We start from the raw sequence: 20,855 nt of genomic DNA, 5'->3' as shown, positions 1-20,855 counted from the left end.
TTAAAAGTGTGTGTTAGTGTGTGTGTGTGTGTGTGTATTACCTCCTCTCTGAACTGGCTGTTGAGCCATATGGATTTAAAACTCCTCCTGTTCTCAAAGTCTGTTATCTTCATCTTCAACTGTGGATGCGTGAAGAGAGAGAGAAAAAAATAATTATCAGAAAAAAGTTTTGCTGAGTGTCTGGGAAGTTTAATGGGTGGCTGGCAACACCCTGTGGTCAAATGTGTTTCCATAACTCAGATCCCACAGGTTCCAATCAAAATTAAATGTGTGGTGCAACTGTGCGCACACAATACAGAATTATCCATTTGCAGAAGGATCTCCCTTCATACTTATCTGTACAGCTACAAAGAAGTTCTGTAAGCTGCCAGAGAGACTACTAACTAACTACTAATACTAACTGTTTTATTTAAAATAATAACATACTGATGAAAGATGATGAACGCCTTGTTCATTTCTCGAGGTTTGTCTTTTTCTGACACAGGGAAGTCTGCCTTAGCTTACAGCTCGCTAAGGCCCCGATCAGACAGGGTGCATTTTAGCAGCCTGGGGCGGCGTTTTTCCGTAATTGTTTTCAATGAGAGTGAAGCGTTTAGCGCGCTGCTTTTGCGTTGCCGAGAGCTTCATGTTTATCAGCTCTGTGCACCTCAAGTTTTTACAGGAGCGCCCTGAACTCAGAGCGGAAAAGCGCCCAATGACATTAGCATTTTCTCTCCATGTGGTGACTTTGTATGTCTTCATCAACCATGGTTATCATAATCTGAACACAAAACAGTTGGCCTGGAGGCTGTTGCTGGATAACCGACGCTACTGTACATAACGTTACCAACTGTAGCTACCACGATCTGAACAGAAAACAGCAGGAGGTAAATTAGTGCGGTACTTTAGATTTCGGGTAAGTTCTTTTCATTAGTTTAAACTGTACAATGAACTACTTGGGTAGCGTACAATTCGTGGTTTGTATTAAGGCAACATTAGCACTCATTTGGTGGTTGCCTGGCAACAATATAAAATAAAAGGACGCGGCAAACTACAAAGAACACCCTGTCTGGTTTTCCACCTGCAAAAAGCGCTCTGTGTGATTAGAGCCTAAGATAGCTACTATCCACTAGGACCCTCTACTACGAACTAAGTCACACCTTAATGAGCATTTGGCCTGGCACAAGATGAAATATTAATGGACGTTGAAAGTAGGGCTGCAACCAAACTATTTTCATTATTGATTAATCTTACAATTATTTTCTCAGTCAATGAATTAATTGTTTGGTCTATAAAACATCAGAAAACAGTAAAGAAAGGCACACCGTATTATCTTGGAGTACCAGTTACAAGCCATTACATGTCTTATTTTGTCCGACCAACAGTCCAAAGGCCAAAAACATTACATTTACTATAATGTAAGACCAAGAAATGCCCGAATTCTTATATTTGAGAAACTTAAACAAGATCTGAATGAAATAAACACGAATTAAGAAAGAAAAAGACAGATTTCAGGAATTGCTTGAAACATTGAAACTACCTTTTTGGCTCAATAGCAGCTGTCTTGAGCCAAAATACATTTCCAAAAACTTGTGGGGAAAAAAAGAAAAGAAAAAATACTAAACACAAGAAGTCCCAGAGTTGGCAAACCGTTCCTACCTGCTGATAGTAGAGTTTCTTGGGCTGCCGAGGCTTGAAGAATTGCAGCAGGTCCCGCAGCGTTCCCTCATAGTTGTGTCTGAGAGGATTCCCTGGACCGTCCCTGTACCTGGCCACCACACCACCAGGCAGGGGGGGAGGACCACCGAAGGGAAGAGAGAAGGATGACAGGAGAAGAGAAACAGAGGGTGGAAAACAGAAGAGAAGGAGGAGAGAAAAGAAGTAGAGGTGGATGAACAGGAGGGGAAGACGAAAAAATTCAGAGAGATGCAGAGGCAGAATAGAGGACGAATGGAGGGGGAGAGGTGGAGGGGGAGCAGGAGGAGGAAGAGGAGGAGGAGGAGGAGGAGGAGGACGAGGACGGGAGGGAGGCAGAGTGGGAGGAGTTAGAGGAAAACAACAAAGAAAGGTGGGGGGGGACAGGTTACGCAACATTTCTACTGACAACTGCAATTAATCAAATCAAAGGCAAACATGACAAGCTGTGAGAATGAGAACTGGGCATATAAAGGTTTCGTATTTCTTTCTATGTCAAGCAGGACGTCAACATTTTGATAATTATTATAACGTGTACATAACGTGTGAATGGGTGCATAGCATCTAAAAGAAGCATTTTAACTAATATTTAGTCAACTGTCTTTAACTTTAAACCAGCCTGATTTTGTTTATGGTGCTTTTGGTGATGCTAGCTCATTGGCATTGTCATATGCTGCAACATGCACTAATAGTAGCATTTCAGGAAAGTCTGATGATTATTGTGATAAAGCCATTTATCGTGTTATTGTTGCCACAATAATCGTAGCATGAAAACTTTATACCGGCACATCCCTAATTATTACCTTGAAATGACTTTGTATCATTGTTACACCATTAATCATTTTCAAACATGGCAAGTTAAGCTTTCATGCTTTTTAAATAGGAATAATTAGTCCACAGCAAAGGCATTAGCAGTCAATTACAAAACAAATACTAAACTCTCCCATGGTACCCTATCTTTTTCTTGTCTGATATACCAGTTTTATATTAACAATAAGTGCCATTCTTTTTATTCCCCCTGGCTTAGCATACAGTGAGAAGAACCGTGATCAGTATTGTATTTTTAATGTTACTACACACCTCAACTACATTCACGCAGTATGCACCTCTTGGGTCTGTGTCAACATCACTGATCATATGAAATTATAATGACAAGACTATTATCTGTGTGTGTGTGTGTGTGTGTGTGTGCGTGCGTGTGTGTGGATGAGACAAGCCTCCTACCCCTGTGACTTGAAGAACTGCAGCAGCATGGGATCTGTGTTCAACCTCTGCGCTACTGTCTTGGCCACCTGACAAACAAAGAACACAACACAAACATTACAAGTGGGGAACACCGCAGGCCTGTCAGATTTAATCTGTGTCTGCTAACTGAAATGCCAACAGGGGGGATTACAAGGAAAAAGTGGAAGAAGGCATTTAAAGACAAGATTCATAATTCATCAAGCTCAGAACTTGGCAGGTTTTGATCATTCAGAGCATCAAACGAGAACTTTTAAAAATGTCATTTTAAAGATCCAATACCTGATTGTGTTTTAGGGCACAATAGTATCCCCTTAAGTGTCCTCCCCACCCATTGCTCATGTTTCATATTAAATAGCAGTCAATTACCAAAATAAATTACAGGTTGCTGAGTTTCACCAGACCAATTCAACACATGAAAACTAGATTGAATTAAAAAAAAAAAATTGAATTTAGGAAGCTGCTGTATTCCCTGCGATTTACCTCCTTATTTTCCTCCCAAACTTCAAACATTTATTCAAAGTGCCTGAATGGCCCATACCTGAAAATAGTTCATGCGGTTAGAGAGTGTGACCACGAAGCCAGGGTCGTTGTGGATGGTCTTGTCACAGAAAATGACGTCCACCCGGTGGTAGAGATCCCGGAAATACTCCTTGGCCGTAGGCAGCTCGCTGCTGTCGTTCTCTGGGTCGTCCCTTTATGATTGGAAGAAGGTGGGACAATGGATAAGTTGAGTTACAGAATTTGCAATGTTGACAGGAGTGGGCAGAAAAGACAATGGGAGCGAAGAGTTGGTAGACACAGATGTGACGGGGAATCAAGATTAACAGATCTTTAACCCTACGGACACCATTTCTAACAAAGATCTTCCTCTAAATGTACACACTCCTTGTTTCATGTACGTATCATAACAATGGCTTGTATATCCGCCATTCTTGGTCTTCCTGTTTCCCTTTTTGAATGACAATTATGGACTAACGTGACCTGCTGGTGTGCAGAGTTATATCATCTCACGCAGGCACAGAACGTACGTGGTAGTTGGCAGTCGGCTGTAGTCTTTGCAGTGTGTTCAAGTGCAACTTTTTGGCCAAGACAAATGCGACATGAGGCGACGCAGCTGGTGGCCTTCATTGCCGCTACTTCTTTGATGTTGGCTTGAAGTGTCCCCAGCGTATTACATGTGGTGAGTGCATTTCCTTCCCCAATGGACATTACATTTTTTATTTAAAAATCTAAAATTGTTAACATTCATGTTTACTTGCTTGCAGTCTTCTTCACTGACTTTTTTTTTGGGTATATTGCAACGTTTGTTGGCGCTTGACCTCCATGAACTGTCGATTAGCAGTACTAGTGGACAAAACCTCCACAGAGTACCTTTGATTCTACATGTTTATCCTGATATAATGTTCACAGCTAACATAAAAACAACTCAGCCATGCAGCTGTTAAAATTCAAAACATATTGCGATATAAATTAGCTCACACTGCGCGTCCCAAATGTAATACACACAGAAAAGAAAAAAAAATCGGTCTTACTTCTGGAAGACAATGATGTCCCCGTCCATGAGCTCATCCAGGGCCTTGTCCAGAGAGACATCATAGTCCTGTATCCGCTCCGTTAGATTGGGCTTTACTTCCTGTAACACACAATGCATCATGGGAAATGTAGTCAAAATGAAGCCGTCTGCTAAGTGTAGGAGTATTTGGTTAAAAATGTGTAAACACGCAACTACAGAAGTGTGAGAAAGAGAGAGATGCTGCATATGATAGTCTGCAAGTGTGCACAGGAGAGTGTGTGAGTCGAAGCTTGTGTGCCGGAAAGAGGAGCATGTGAGTGTGAAGGAGCCAGTGAAGAGTGAGAACAAGTGAGAAAAAGGCAGAGGAATGTGCCAGCAAGGGAGCGCTACATAAATAGATCACCTCATAGAGGATAAGGCTAGTTTCCTGCTGAAACCCTGCTCTCTCACACATGACTGGTAGAAGGTCTCCTGGTACAGGGAGAGAAGAGCAACAGAAACACAATTTAATCCTTAAGTTCAAGGCATTTTTAAGTAAAGTATGACAGTGTGTGTTGAGCTTTAAATAGACTTGGACGTTGCCAGCACTTACTTATTTTGCAGGATATAGGTGTGTAGATATGTCCACAATAATTTAAGCTTCTGGTTTTGGGGTCGTACATCTTCAAGAACAACATGACATCATCTAAAAAGAAAGAGACAAAGACATTGTTGCTACAAACCATATCAAAGAAACCGCTTAAATGACCATAACTTCAAGTTCTTAAATTTCCAGGGCTACTCAAGTTACACAAAACTACCCAAAATTACTCTTATTATATTACATCCCTCAGTGTTTCCCACGATGTTAACACTTATCAGCCCAGTGATCACAACCTGTCAAGCAGCATTTCTAGTATTTCAAGTTGCAGTATGTCTGTGCCAACACAAACGCAGTCAGTTTGAATCTATTACAACCTTGAAAATGAAATGGAGGAACAATGTTGTGGTCATGCTGCGCTGCCATAAGCTTTAACGTTTTCACCTAAAGAACGAGTCACTGAGCTCTCTAAATCAAACATCATTAACAAAATAATGTGTAGAAACACTGCTGAAACTGACACTGGGCTGGATGAGGGTTGACGTGCGGGACTTACGGTCTTTGTCGAACTTGGGTAATGTGGCCCCGCTGGCCGCCATCTCTGGATCCACCGTCTCGAGGAATATTGTCCAGGGGTTCTCATTGTCGCTCAAGTCGATCATCTGAAACGTAAACATACACCAATTTTTAAAAACAAAATCCATATAGACGACAGGGATATACATTAACATTTTTAAGCACTGGCCCCACAGGCTACCATGCCCCTAAATATGGTGGCCAAAGTACATTTTTTGATGGCCCAAATGTAAACCTAAACTTACAGAAAAGGCAATTTAATGCAACTTAACACGGCCTTCTTCCTTAACTGTGACATTAACAGAATGAACATATGTAATTATTGATTTAGATGAAAACTCAAGAACTTTTGAACAAATCATGATAACGTTGTAATATACCTTTGATCAATATACATTTTTACTGACTAGATAATGAACACACAGTGATGTAACTCAATGGAACCTCTGTTAATGTTAGCTGTTAGCTCCGTTATTTAACCAAGCAGGACTGTGTTGCCCACCGGCTGCTATCAACTAACAGCCACTAGAAAGCATTGATGCCGATCTCTTGATCACATCCCTAAAGATAACTCCTCTTTTAAACTTCACAAATCAGCCGTTCCTTATCTACTGCGGCGCTTTCAAAGTGAGCGACAGGAATAAATAGAAACAGGGCGTCTGACAAAGGTTCAGTCGCGCTGTGCAGCGCTGCATCACTTGGGGCCAGTTAGAACATTCCAATAGGAAACAATGCAATCAAACTGATTTTGTCGCCGACGCTTGCGTCGCGTTCAATATACAGTTTATGGTTAGGACACGGACACCGTAATCTCACTGAGACTCAGTCTTATTCTCATTCTCAAGAGAGACTTGACAAAACGTTGTGGCCACAGAGGAACCCAATTTTTCTGATTAGCGTGATTGAGATGTCTCACTATGGGATACACCCCCTCGCGTATTCACAGATCCTGCATCCACTGTGTGAGGTAACCTAAATTAAACATGTCACAGAACTATATATGTACTGGATGCACAGTAACGATACAGTGGTAGCTTCTCACCTGACTGTAGGTAAAACAGCTAAGACGAAAAGGATTCCAAAAATGTCGAAGGTTACACCCACAAACAGGCCATGCAGACACAAACACTTACCGACTTGCTGCAGTCGGCCTCGTAGTCGAGCATGGCGGGCCGCTTGGTGCCATTGCTCCGGGCCTGCATGGGCCACAGCCTCATCTGGTCCTGTGGGAATCCCTGCAGCAAATCAATAGGTGAGTTTAATTTAATTTGCACTCATAAAAAGGGAACAGAAAAGCCAAAAAGGTGGAAAGTAGCAGCATGACGGGAGAAAAACAAATCAAGCAGATAATGAGAGAAGGATGTGAAAGAGGTTTACAGGAAGAGAGGTAATAGTCATGACAGGACTCCAGATTACAACCATTTAGCTGCGTTTTGAGACCATTTAAGACTAAAATTTTCGATTATTATTTATTTATTAGTGCGAGTGTGCACACAGTACATGTTTTTTGCTCTACACAGGTGATTGGCTGTCTGGTTTACATATTATAGGCAAACAGGAAAATCAACAAGCCTTCTCTCTTTGAAAGAGGCTCACGTGTTGAGAGCAGTGACTCGATATACAGTGTATGTGGGATGAATACATTTCAATAATACATTAGTTGCATCAAAGACACACAACATCCAGTATTTTTTCTCTCTCACCATGGTCTGGGAGAGGGTCTGGACAAACTCTTGCAGCGTAGAGCTCTTCAGGACCTTGAAGACTGTGTACTTCACCTTCTCCTCATCATACATGTCGTTGCCCTGATGACCACAGAACTGGTCCTCTGTTACTATCTGTCAAGAGGAAGAAGAAAGCAAGAAGAAAACAACCTTAGTGAATGACTGACTGAGCCGAGGACATGGAAAGAGAGAACCAAAAGCTTGGGAGGGGAAAGGCAACACAATAGACAGACATCTGTCCAAACTGCAGTGAAGTGTCAGATCACTGTAAATGCATTTATAATTATTTTTTGTTTTCCACACATTTCAAACTGCAAGAGGAATGTCCATATCGTAAACACCATGTTTTAATCAAAGTTAGCAGTCAGTTAGTAACTGAGGGCACATAATAGACTTTTCAGATTTTGTCTTAGCCACAATAGAGATGTCACAAGAACCGATACTAGGCTACCAAGTCGATGCCAAAGAATCTTAAAATGTGATGGTACTCGTTTTTCTACAGTACTGCAAGTACCGGGGAGGCTCGAAACTAAAGCTTGATTTATGCTTGCTGCATCCGCGAGGGTTGCGAGTGTCTGCACAGCCAAAGGGACGTCACACCATCAGACAAGGCCCTTGGCGGGGGTTCCATGCATCTGGTTTTTGCTGAGATCAGTTTAAACGAAAAAAAAAAAGTCTCCTCCTATTGCCCCTCCAGAGAAAAGTAATAAAGAGAAATTAGCCTTTTGTACTGACTTCATACTTTGCTAAATAATATAAAAGGCAGAGCCGCTGACATCTTTGGGCAGGATAAACCTTTTTCTTTTAACAAGCCATTTCCTTATTATCACTCGTTGCTCTTCTCACCATCTCAACCACACTGTGAAAGCCGCAGCTCAGCTAGAGTGCCTGCTGCTGATAGGTCGCCCTCAGTCAGAGAAAACAACTGTCAGCTATGCTTGACAGAAAGGTTTAGTTGGCCATGTTGTTGTTCACTTGGAGAACCCTCTATGTATGTGCCAATATAATGTCACAATAATGTTCTTCTATTATTATTATTTCAAAAGGTAAAGATGTATTGATTGAGTGCTAATGCAAACCTCAAATAGGCCTGGTAATTTTTGGACACAAGATTTGTATGTTTAATCTGTTGGTCAGCTAAATGTAGTTTCTATCCAGCTATTAAATATACACAACCACTTTTGCAAGTATTTTAATGTTAAAAGTCAATTAAAGCAGCGCATTTTGCTCAGTTTCATCTTGTATTAAAGGGTAACTTTGTATGTTTCAACCTTGAGCCTATTTTCCATTTTTTTTGTGTCAAAGTGACTAATGGGGACAACAGTTGAGGGAGAATGCTGTAACCGGCACTGTGAAATGAGCTGCAAGGGCAAGTGGGCAGCATCAATGTAACGTTACGTCAACTTTCTTGTTTTTGCCTCTGACAGGCTCAGATTGTTATTATAAGTGTCTGACAACATTAAGGAAAGGACCCTACAGAGAAAAAAAAAATTCTTTCCATGATGTCAGACACTTATAACAACCAGAGCCTGTACATGGCAAAAACAAGCACTTTTAGTGGACGTAAATGACGGTGCCAGCTTGCCTCAATAGGATGACACCTCAGCACGTGAGCAGCTGCCGTCTACAGCACTCTCCCGCAATACAGGACCAATTTCAGAAATTGTTGTCCCTGTTAGTCAGTTAGACACAGTAACGTGGGAACGTGGATTAAACATGGAGATCTTGGTATGGTCACATCCACGGCAACACAAGATACATTAAGTCGCATCTTAATTCCAACTCTTAGCAGTTATGTACTCTTGCAGACTTAATGTAATGAGCAGCACATCCCTCGCATCACAGTATGTAAGACCAAAGCCTGCCAAGGGCCCAATCTGCTGGTTTGGCACCTCTAGCGCTACACTGCCTTACCTACTTGTACAGCACTGCAACAACAATGTCAGGAAAACTTCTAGGTTCCTACTGTACCTTCCAGTATGGGAAGCCCAAAGCCCAAGTGAAACCCAAATTGCCGATGTATACTCTTAACAATTACTACTTGCACCAAGCATGTTGCACCAGCAAAGTCTGCAAAGCATCACAACACCTAAGAGCACTTAAACAGCAGTCCTGGTTTCCTACCTGGACCTGCATGTAGAGGTGAGCCTCTTGGCGCTCCTTCCTCTTCTGTGCCTCCACCCTTTTCTCCTCCTGCAGACGCTCCACCAGCTGCTGCGGGATGTCCACGTCAGTCATTGGCAGGAGCACCTCGCCTGGGATACAAGGAGAGATGCAAGTGAGAATCATCGAGCGGACAGAGCTCAGTACAATAACATTTGTGTTTACTATAGTCATTAAGACCGTAAACTTGAAGGACAGATTAGCTTCAAGAGAATATTTCAGGTGTTTATGGGACTGCCTCTCTAGCACCAGCTTGTGTTTAATATAAGCCAGAAAGGCAGACACTTACTGAGCTTGGACTCACGGATGTACACCAACATGTATGCGTTGGTGCAGTGGCGCACTGAGAGGTCATCATCATGTCCGCCATAGTTGTGCTCTATGGCCTCCTCCTTGGTGCACCGCGACACCACGTCATCATCAAACTTGCACCACTGGGAGGGAGAGAAGGAGTGATAGACAAAGAGGGGGAGGGAGGTGGATGTGACAGAGGTAAAGTGCGGTCAAATGGAGAGATGAGGAGGAGAAGGGAGGAAGCGGAGGATAAGGACAAGAGGAGAAGATGGGGGCAAGGAAGGAAGAAAAAGAGAAAACCAGAGAGCAATTAAGACAATTGTTTATGTCAGGCTTTCAGTCAACCCCAATATCAACTCATTTCCCTGATCATCTTATGTTATAATATCGATAAACATCCCTTTGTCTTCCTCTTAGAAGTATAACTAGTACAGGGGTGCTCAACCAGTTGACCGTGTCTATCAATCACAACAACAATATTCTAACACTAACATGTCCGTGTGACAGACAGGAGCTCAGCAGGTGATTGGGAATGGCTGAGGGTGTTGGGTGTGTAAGAAGGTTTTTAGATGTACTACTATTTGACCCTAGCAACTATCAGTATTATTAGTGCAAAAACCCCAACCCTGCCCACAGAATTTTTGGTGTAAAGTGTATAAAGAAATTGTCCTCACTATTGGTTCCTTGACACTGACTTTGCCGTCTCCTTTTGGGTTAAGATAGACGACGTAGTGACCGCCATGGTTGTCCCCGCTGTGCACAAGCACGGCGTGCAGGATGTAGTTGGCTGGGTCCTTGGAGTCTGGCTTCTGAAGGAACTCATCCAGGGGTAACTGATCCGGAAACTCAAACCTATACAGAAAAGAGGAGAAAGGAGAAGCAGAGAAGAGTGATCGAGGGGAAGTGTGAGAAGAGGGAGAAATGGAAGATGGAAAAGGAGGATGAGAGAGGCAGGGAGGAAGAAGATAGGAGATGGCAGTCAGGAGAAAATGGGAGAGAAAGGCAAGAGGCAAGGCAGAAAAAAAAATAAGAAGAATGAGAGAAGAAAAAAAAAAGACGATCGAAAAGGGTCAATATTAAGATGAGGAACAACATATAAGCACAATAAATAAAGCATGAGTTTAAGCTGTCATGATTCAAGTTCAACTGCCACTGCACAGCCACAGAGTCTGGATGTGTGTGTGTGTGTGTGTGTGTGTACATATACAAAGCCCTTAGGGGGCCAGGTGCCGGTGGCAGCGTCACATGGATGACTCAGAGCTTGTTGAGCTGCTTCAGAGGAAAATTAGCTATTCTGGACGGCTGCACATGTGTGTTTGAGTGTTCCGAAAGTGTCACATTATCCTGGTGGATTATTAAAACACCATTAGCTTCCACAGAGCTTTACACAGAGTGATACGGCCTACAGGAAACACTCTCAATGACTCACTTTCTCACTTGTTTTAGTGCAGGAGGTCAGGGCATGCTGTTCAGAGAGTGCTGCCGTTTCTGGAAATAGACTGCTCCTTTAACCTATGTTAATAGACCCTTTACAATTTGCAAATAATGATGACGTACATAAGTGTGCGCACGTGCAATAGCTTGTCAAGCTAAATGCCAGAGCATTAACCACCGATCAGGAATGCAACCTAAACAAATTGACTTTCAAGATCCGTGTGGTCTTAGTGAGTGGGTAGAATACATTAGCAAGTGGCCCAATATTTCGTGGCCAGACAAATACAAGTATTTGGTGGAGAAACCAAGCATGAAACGTTACAGCAGCGAGAAATTAGGAGCATACACTAGATGCTTACAACTGCATTATCTGTGGTCATTTAGAGAAAGCCAAATACCATGACAGACTCAGAGTTTTGAGTTTATTGAGTTTTTAAAATGGGCGCTACTTGCAGCTGGGGAGGTGTTTTGGTTTAACAAGTGACCATGTTAACTGGTGACTCTCAGCCGAATGCGCCGTGGTTGCTCGTAGTGACGGCAACTGTTGAAAACATGAACATAACATGTAGGTGTCCCCCTAAAAGCCTTCAATCAATTTGCAATCAATCAATCAAATATGTGTTTAAGTCAATATGAGCAACCACGGATGCATTTGGCTGAAAGTCACCAGTTAACGCCAGTACCGTGCATGCGCATATTATTGATAACGTTAGCTGTAAAAAGGTCTATATGGACCAGACCATCTCTAAATGTATGTCAAACCACCAGCCACCGACGCACTGTGTGAGAGATCTGATTCAAGCAGGGCAGTGTATGTGTTTGTAAAGTAATATACAAGTAAGATTAATAGAAAGAATGAACGTGTGCGAGTGAAGTTTGGTGTTTTTGCTCTACCTGTCATTAATCTTGATGTTTTGGTCGGTCTGTGGGTCGTACATGAACCTCATCAGCTGCAGATGGAGGATCGGAGGGAAGGTAAGGAACTTCACCCCCTTCTCTGCTTCCTGTAGCACAAACAAACGTGTCAGGCATCTGGTCAGGACATCCCATTGACATTCATTCTCCAACCCTTAATGTTTGCAGCATTAAGTAACTTATTCTAACTAGATTTTCACATTCACATTGTAAAGTCAACAGGGTCCTGCTTCATCAGTTAATTACAGCTTTCTTTTTTCAAATTAGCATAAATACCAATTGAGATATAGCAAAAATAAATAAAACGTAATGTAAGCAAACTAAAATAAACAAGAACAAAAAAGACGCATAAATAATTTAGATCCAGTCCCTGTGAAGCCTCACCTGCAGGCCATGCTCTCCTGCGTCGTATTTGTTGTCGCCGTCTAACTGTTCGGTTGCAACATAATCTTTGAATGACTCGAAGACTGGAAATAAGCAGAAAGCACAGATGAGATCAAGAGAACATTCATTCTGGTAAATTCAAAAACAGGTCTTGTATACTGTAAATAGCAGTGAACAGACTTTTGCAGCAGGAAACACAACATATTTTCAATGAGGGTGAAAAGTCAGTCAAATCAAATCAGATGTGCTGCATGTGATTTCGCTGACTTTTCACCCTCATGTTCCATTGTTTGAGAAAAGCCATGAAGTTGTGTTGATACTCACTGTTCTTCTTTCCTTTTATGCTAAGCTGGATGTCATAGTAGTCCTCTATCCGCTCTGACCGGTAGTCCACATGCTTGCACTGGATATATGACTAGAGAGTAACACATACACACACGGGTCAGATTGTATAATACAATTGGCAAGTCAAAAACATTATTTCTAAGAGATTCACTTCTTGATTTAACCTCCTTCTATTCTTAAACTGACTTTGTTCCTGGCTACATCCTGTGCTAAGTTAGACTACTTCACATCATCACTGTGTTACAGCACTGTTTACATAATGCATGCTGTGCTGGCTTTATTGTGTACTTGAACTTCAACAAATAAAACAGAATCATTCTCATTCTAAAAAGCTACGTCTTTTTGAAATGTAACTCAGGGTAGACTGATAAAATTTATTACAACTACACAAAATGTGTCCGTAATCATGAGGACAAGTCAGACGAGAAGAGGTAGAGAGAAAGAGAGAGAAAACATACCACCATCTTTCCTCTGAAGAGCTTAGGGATTGTTCCCTCAACACAGGTGCCTTTCATTTTGTTCTCCACATTGTCCAGGAGCTGAAACACACACACAAGTCAGTAATTGTGCAACATGCATACATACACACCCACATTCTTTAAGAGAGTATGAGAGAACTTACCACTCTGCACAGCTCCTGTACATCATGTTGCATGAAGCTATCTAGTGTTTCCCATCTTCACACAGGAAAAAAGAAAACACAGCAAGGCAGTTAGATACTATACTCACAGATCAGGAAAGAGTTGTGGCTGGTAACCATTTCAAATTCTACTGGAAAATTATATTTAACACAGTCTTAAAGTGTCAAAAATCATCTGGCCAAATCATGGAACATCAGGAAACATCCTACAAAGTAATGCAAACTAAGATTTTTCTGATGTTATTCGAACTGAGAAAAGTATCTTTGATGTTTTGAGCATTCCAATGCCAACAAGAAAATACAGAGAAAATGTACACCACTGAGCCAAAAACACTTAATACTGGTTGTACTTCTCATTCTAGCCTCCATCTATGTCACCTTAAGTCAAAACACAGGTGAGCTGTCAATAAAGAAAGTCTGCACTACCCAAAGGACTTGGTGAGTTTCTTGGTGCCGACGGGTTTGTCGCTGTGTTGCAGCTCGTAGAAAACCCTCTGCAGTGCCAGGGGAACGCTCTTGGACGAGTCGTCGCCTTCTGTGGGCATCATGTACACCGCCTGGGAAGAAGATTCACACCACGATTAGCTTTAGACAATAATCAGAATCAGAATCTTTATTTATTGCCAGGTGTATCAGGTATACACTAGGAATTTGCTTTAGTTAGTTGGTACAAATAAGCAGTAATAATAATAATAGAATAATTAAAAAGTTAAAATAAAATAAATATAAAAAAATGTAAATTCTACTAATATATAATATAAGATATAAACAAAAAATAAACATATATACACATAATATAATACACTTAGAGGGAGGTTACGAATTTTCACCATTTGTGAAGAAATGTACTACAGTATATTTAAACTTTGTTTTTTTTAGGGATGCACCGATTTTACTTTTTTAGTTCCGATACCTATACCTGGTCTTTGGTTATTGGCTGATACCGAGTACCAATCTGATACCAGTGTTTAATTAATAAGCTGTATGCCTCACTGTGGGGAAGTGACTTGGATCATTCTTTTATGTGAAAGGCAACATCAGGTTTGGCTTAAATATTGCTTTCCTAACTTTGACAAAATGTAACAAATAAATACATAGATATAAATTTACTGAATTGTTATTAATTATTTAAATAATTAATTGTACTCTAGCAACTTGAATTACAATTCCAGTATATAATGTATATAGTCTATACATATAGAATTGACTAGATCGGCCCCATTGTTACCGATACCCGATCCAGCTATCTGATCCGGTATCGATCCATCCATTGTTATATTCATGACAAGTAAAATGTACATTTTCAGAGGTTCTGTTGGAAAAAGCTATGAAACTGGATTAAGACTATAAGGGCCTCAGTGAAATCAGATGATAGTGGTAGCAGTGCTACAACATTGATAAACAAAAAAGGAAAAGCAGCAGCACACAGAGTAGAACTATACACCACATATGCAAGTTGTGAATTTCAGTATATATATATATTTCAATATTTAGCCTATATTTGAGGTTGGCCTTCAATATTTGTGATTGGAATTTGGCACCAGCCCCGAGCTAAAATATGCAAGTGGCTGCTAGATTCGCTTCACTCCGCAGCCAAAAAAGCAATGGTAACCTATTGAGTGGCTGGTAGATTTAAGAATCCAGCAGCCACAGTGGCAGGTGGTCAAAAAAGTTAATTTCTAACACTGTGACACATGTCAACATGTGGACAAAATGTACAAACACACACAAACAGAAAAAAAGAACTGAGGCTCTAGTGCACACATTTACACAAATTACACAAGCTAGTTTAAGCTTAACAGCTTAAGCCAATGCACAAAATGAACATGTAAAAATAGACACTGCGCCTCATACAAAGACAAACTCCATACCCGTCGTAGCTGGTTGGTGAAGAAGAGTGTCTGTAGCAGGCTGTTCATGTAGCAGGTAGCTCCCTGGTTCTTTAGTCCAACATAGCCTGTGTGTTTCTTAGAGTCCCATCTGGTTACAGAGAGAAATATGATGTTATTGTTATAATTCATAAAACCTAAACAGAGAAAATTAAACATGGGACCACTGTAGAAAACCCAACCCAGAGAGAATTAAAGACCCCAGAGAAAATGAAGAGCTACGTACGCCACTCCATGTGGGGCATCTGCCTGGACATAGACTTCAAATGTGACTTTGTCGTCATCAACGAAGCCCCTCTCTGGATCAGTCACATCCTGAAACACAACACCACCACAACAGTGAATATCAATAGGAATATGAACAATTAAAAGGCGTTTACTTGTATTTTTATTTATGATTAAGAGGTCCAAATAGATGAGCAAATGACATTATGTTGCACAAAAATTAAACAACTCCGCCAGCACGGCCTCTTCTATCCACCCAACCAACAAATAAATGAATATCATGTTTTTGTCTCCTGTGTGTGTCTACTTCATCAACCTCTTCATCAAAAACAGACAATATTTCTTTGGTGGTTCTTTGTCCCCTCTGAAAAACATATCTGGCTATTAATATGAATCTGTTTCTGTACTTACACTCCAGGACATGAAGTTGGAGAAGCCCCAGTCATTCTCTTTGTGGAAGAACAGGTGACTGATCCTGCGGCTGAAAGACTTCTCATCGTCTTTGTAGTTTATGATCTTCAGCATGGCCTGTGCGTGGCACGACCATGACCTGAAACAATAACAGAATACACAAATCTTTTAAGGATTTTTTTTAACATTATGAGACAGGTGATTTTAAAAATGATTTTACCATTTTCTCATGAATAACCACACTCCCTTGAATAAACATATTCTGCCATATGTATCCCATGATGTGTACTTTTGATACAGATTTTAACACATTCTGTTATTGAGGAATTCTGCAGGCATTGTGGGGGGATGAGCCATCTGACTGAGTGTTTTTAAGTTAAGATGTGTGTTTCACACATGTGTTTCACACAATGTAATTAATGTGTGGCCACTAGCTCAAGAAAAGTCACAGCCAGTAGGTTTTGGACACAATTCAGCAATGAATGAAGAAGGCCATTCATTTATTGCTAAAACAAAAGACCATGTTAGCGAACTGTGACCTATTGCTTCTATAATGTAACACAAAAAAACAATTTTTAAAAATAGGGGAAATGACAAGGTGATAGGGCCTCAACAGCTAATTTTACTTCCTGTCATGTTTCTTGGTGGCAGCTTTGAAGAATACCTTTTGACTAAAAAGCCACTGAGGCAAACAAAGTACTATTACTTGACCAGAAGATCAGGATCGCTGTCAGCAATGAAACCAAAGCAAAGTTTAAAAAAAAATCTTTCCAGAAACCAATGACTCTACAAATTGAATTCAAAATAAATTCAAAATAACTGACTGCAGAAGTATTCACCCCATCTACTAAAACATACCTAAATCATCATCGGTGCAGCCAAGAGTTTTTGGAAACTGCTTTATAAATTAAATGGAGATCATCTGTGTGTAATCAAGCTATGACATCTAGAAGGTCCTACAACTTTCAGTTTCCTGGCCAAAACTACATCATAAAGACAAGTGATGGCTCCAAATGAAACCGGAAAAGGTTACTGAAAAGTACCAATTAGGGGAGAGATGCAAGTACATTTTAATGAATATTCGTCAGAGTACAGTAAGGTCAATCATTAAAAAATGGAAAGAATATGTCACAGCTGTGAACTTGTGAGGAGCAGGTCACCCTGCCTGTCAAGTGTCCGCATGTAAAGGACACTAGTGAGAAGACGCCAAGAAACTTACACTGTTAAAAAAGTAGTGTTTGCCAGAAGGCATGTAGGAGACTATACCAATTTGGAAGAAAGTTTGATGGTCTGATGAGACCGAAGTTGAGCTTTCTGCTACATCTGATGTGGTCCAAACACCAAACAGAAATATACCACGCCAACCACTGGAGGAATGATGATGCAAATATTTAGTTTTTTTTTATATCTATACTTAATGTAAATCAATTTTCAGATTGTTTCAGACAGACATGAAAGAGTCATTCAGTGTCATAAAAGTACTTTTACGGTTTGGTTATAAAACAAAGAAAAGTGAACAATTGTGGGGAGGCAGCAATGTATACAGGCCCCATTACGTCAATGTTTTACTGCAGTATATGTCCTAAACTAATAGTACAGTATGACTTTCAGATTGTAAACACAAAGTGTCATTCAAAGCAGCAAAACCTGTATGTGGGTATAAGGTCAGTCAGATATTACCAATACATTCAGTACTTTTTTTTTAATAAATCAGCTCAGATTTGATATGTCTTCACTGATTTGAACACCAGTTTTGTGAAAGGTGGCCTCTTAAGCTATTATAACTATGGAAACAGTTAATTTATGTTATTTAAGAAACACTTTGTGTATGTGTGCCAGAGCATGTCAGTGGAGCCGAAGGACTTTTGGATGGAGCCCAGAGCGGATTTTTGAAAAAGGTTGGAGCATCGCCTCATCTACTGCTCCATCCTGCACCGGTACCGCTCACACTGTGAGTTCGAATCAGAAACGAGCGAGCCAGACCTAGAACGTGTCTGCTTATTGCGCACGGCGGCTGTGTAGGATTGTTTCACTTGTTTGATTCAAACACTTCTAGTAACTCCAGAGCATTGTAAAGTCCAAAACTCAAAAGATAGATTCCAAAATTCACGACATGTAGTCTGTAGTAACATTTAGCCTTTCAAAAATGAACATTTTTACTGTGGTCAAAAAAACTCTCCCACTCGCTGCAGACAAAGGACGCACCTGTATTAACGGGGCAGACTAGCAGCAATCAAACAAAACTGACAAGTTATATTAATTTAAGAAAGTGGATTTAATAAAAAAAAGATTAGGTCATTTAATCCATTAAATCACTTCATTCAAATTGAGAATTTTGTTGGAGGATATCTTTTAGGGCGATATCATACATTCGAAGCTTCATCCGAAAACCTCAATAGAAGCTTTGAATGTAAAATAATTAAAAATGAAAAAAGACATTCAGTACAGCCCTTATTAAAATACAACGCAGCTTGTTTCTTTATTTTAGAGTGAGCAGTGAGCGATTTGAGTGGATCTGGATGAAATCTGAGTTGAGTGTGGAGCAATATTGAGTGAAGCGGCCTTGAGCGCGGGAGTGGAAATTTTCACCGCTCACATGCCCTGATGTGTACCAGGACCATCAAAGGTTTTAGGTGTGTGCCTGTGCATCTCTGCAATGTCCCCAAAATCCCTCTTCCCACCAGGACACCTACGTGGAGTCTGATTCTGCGTTACACTGCAGGAAGAAGCCGACGCTCTTCTGGTGTGGCCGGTCGGGGTAGAAGCGCGGCATCACCATTATCTTCCACGGAAGGTTCCGGACAAAGCAGGACGGGCTGAGCACAGACTCACTCAGGCGGCTGAAGCGTTCTACCACAAAGCGGAAAGTCGCCTCTGACCGCCAACTGGTGTCTGTGGAAAGATGGAGGGAGATGGGAAAAAGGGGGTAGGTTAGATGGTGAGCAGAGGGAACAGGTTTCTTCCAGCTCTCAAGAACAGGTGCAAATCCGTGGATACGTCTTAATGTGAGACCAATAACTCTACAGCCAATTTAGACAACAAGTAATTCAAAGGATGATGTTAAACCTGGATCGTTAAATGACAATTACTTTCGCAGCTCAAGCTTCGAAACAAGCAAAGTGTTTGTAATCGTGTTTGTTAGTGTAAGTGCACAATATCCTCACCATCCTCCATGTCCTCCTCTGTGTTGTTGTGTCCATCTGCCATGGCCACGTTACCATTGATCACGGGGTTGGCCGGGATTCTTGGAGGGTCGTCTGTGTCCCCAGCTGAACAAAGAGAGAATCAATATGATAAGATTGTATGGTTCTATCATAGAGACATTTCTTCAATTGGAGGAAAGCTGGCTGAAGCCTATGCTTTGCCAACTATGTGACTTCAGCAGGTCAGAAATGAGGGGTCAAAAAGGTCAGATTATCCTACCAAAATCAATACAATACGACATCAAGACCTAAAAAAAAAAAAAAGCAGCTTCCTCTGACAAATTTATTCAATATCATCAATGTTCACCAGTCTTAATCGCACAACGGCAATAACCATTTAAAACTAAAGGTTGCACCTACAACAGACAATCTGCTAGATTACTTTCTTACTACCATTGGACCATTTTATTCATAGAAAATGTGAACATACAAATCAGTACTCCCATACTCCCTTTGGTTGTGGAAATGATGGGAAATTTGAGAGGGGATTAGTCAAGTTCTTAAATAGGTTTTATTGCCAGGTTTCTGTGAATATGTGCACCCTTTAAAAGAGCAGGATAGACTTACAATCTGAAAATTAACTTAATCATTTAAGGCACGAATACAGCATCAACCAAGATTGGCCATTTTTTGTATTAAAAAAAGCAAACTGACTCCATCTTTATCTCCCTCGTCTCCAGATAGTGATCCTTCATCTCCCATTTCATGCATTTCCCTGGGAAAACCCTGCTGAGCCAGCATGACATGTCTTCTTTCCCAGTCTGTGTGTCAGAGTGAGGGCAACAGAGAGAATGTGTGTGTGTGTGTGTGTGTGTGTGTGTGTGTGTGTGTGTGTGTGTGTGTGACAAAGACCATGCGACATTACAGTAGGCTGGGTAATTATGGACACAATGCAGGATTAGGCTGCAAGTCATCGCTCAAACAAAAACACACGCGCACAGAGGAAAACAATGATACCAGCCGAATAATGAGGCGGCTCGATGCGCAGTCTCATCTATCAAAACACATTGTTGACGGAAACAGATGAGCTTTGAGTCGACTCCAAAGAGTGAGTGAAATCTGCCTGAATCCTGTGATGATGACTGCGATGCAACAGAAGCCAGACTTAACCATAACGACAGCAGTGATATGAGGCATATGTCTCCAAATGTGTTGATGTGTCAGTCCGTCTCTTACACTGTATTTCATGTGCATCTGTGATCCTTGTCTTCCTCCCAGCTGACAGATGCAACGGTATCAGTTGTGTGAGTGTGTCTCCAGGTAACGTTACTGACCGAGTCCTGCAGGAGACTGACCTTGTTTCCTCAAGTGGATTACACCCTGCTAATGGGGTCTGTCAGTCAACTCCATGACAACTTCTTGTCCCGCCCACTGTGTCAGTCTATCCTGAAACCTCTGAGAAGTGCGCCCTAATGGATCAGTCACTGAAATCTGCACAAGCCGGAACTGGACATAGTTCCAGTAATTTCATATCCATATATTTCATATACACAACAAAGGCTTAATGTAGAATTTACTGTCCCTCAAACTGCGCAGGTCGCTGGAAGGGGGAAATCACAAGCATCTCAACACACTGATTTATTATTTATAATTATTTCCAAGAAGCAGCACAGTAATTGATCTGAATACCTGCTACAACA

At 41.1% G+C, this 20,855-nt stretch overlaps 1 protein-coding gene across 4 annotated transcripts in view; it reads right to left on the bottom strand.

Annotated features, from left to right (window-relative positions):
* Nucleotides 1-20,855, bottom strand: part of usp7 (ubiquitin specific peptidase 7 (herpes virus-associated)) — a 31,619-nt gene that overhangs the window by 6,853 nt on the left and 3,911 nt on the right. For 2 of the 4 annotated variants that reach the window (XM_037791370.1, XM_037791374.1), the window contains exons 2-25: nucleotides 19,177-19,281; nucleotides 18,706-18,904; nucleotides 16,013-16,151; nucleotides 15,603-15,691; nucleotides 15,359-15,467; nucleotides 13,914-14,044; nucleotides 13,470-13,524; nucleotides 13,306-13,386; nucleotides 12,827-12,917; nucleotides 12,503-12,585; nucleotides 12,098-12,207; nucleotides 10,444-10,621; nucleotides 9,765-9,909; nucleotides 9,437-9,567; nucleotides 7,292-7,426; nucleotides 6,722-6,823; nucleotides 5,569-5,674; nucleotides 5,025-5,117; nucleotides 4,836-4,903; nucleotides 4,452-4,552; nucleotides 3,458-3,611; nucleotides 2,899-2,966; nucleotides 1,639-1,747; nucleotides 42-119 (exon numbers count right to left, since the gene is read on the bottom strand). In XM_037791370.1, coding sequence (XP_037647298.1) covers nucleotides 42-119; nucleotides 1,639-1,747; nucleotides 2,899-2,966; nucleotides 3,458-3,611; nucleotides 4,452-4,552; nucleotides 4,836-4,903; nucleotides 5,025-5,117; nucleotides 5,569-5,674; nucleotides 6,722-6,823; nucleotides 7,292-7,426; nucleotides 9,437-9,567; nucleotides 9,765-9,909; nucleotides 10,444-10,621; nucleotides 12,098-12,207; nucleotides 12,503-12,585; nucleotides 12,827-12,917; nucleotides 13,306-13,386; nucleotides 13,470-13,524; nucleotides 13,914-14,044; nucleotides 15,359-15,467; nucleotides 15,603-15,691; nucleotides 16,013-16,151; nucleotides 18,706-18,904; nucleotides 19,177-19,281 — 2,660 coding nt within the window. The remainder of the gene's footprint in view (nucleotides 1-41; nucleotides 120-1,638; nucleotides 1,748-2,898; nucleotides 2,967-3,457; nucleotides 3,612-4,451; nucleotides 4,553-4,835; nucleotides 4,904-5,024; nucleotides 5,118-5,568; nucleotides 5,675-6,721; nucleotides 6,824-7,291; nucleotides 7,427-9,436; nucleotides 9,568-9,764; nucleotides 9,910-10,443; nucleotides 10,622-12,097; nucleotides 12,208-12,502; nucleotides 12,586-12,826; nucleotides 12,918-13,305; nucleotides 13,387-13,469; nucleotides 13,525-13,913; nucleotides 14,045-15,358; nucleotides 15,468-15,602; nucleotides 15,692-16,012; nucleotides 16,152-18,705; nucleotides 18,905-19,176; nucleotides 19,282-20,855) is intronic. The other 2 variants (XM_037791373.1, XM_037791371.1) reach the window with 2 other exon arrangements.

The sequence above is a fragment of the Sebastes umbrosus genome, chromosome 14, assembly GCF_015220745.1.
Source record: "Sebastes umbrosus isolate fSebUmb1 chromosome 14, fSebUmb1.pri, whole genome shotgun sequence".
In the NCBI taxonomy this organism is placed as follows: Eukaryota; Metazoa; Chordata; class Actinopteri; order Perciformes; family Sebastidae; genus Sebastes; species Sebastes umbrosus.
The sequence above is the reverse complement of the archived record's forward strand: the minus strand, read 5'-3'. Positions and strand labels throughout refer to the sequence as shown.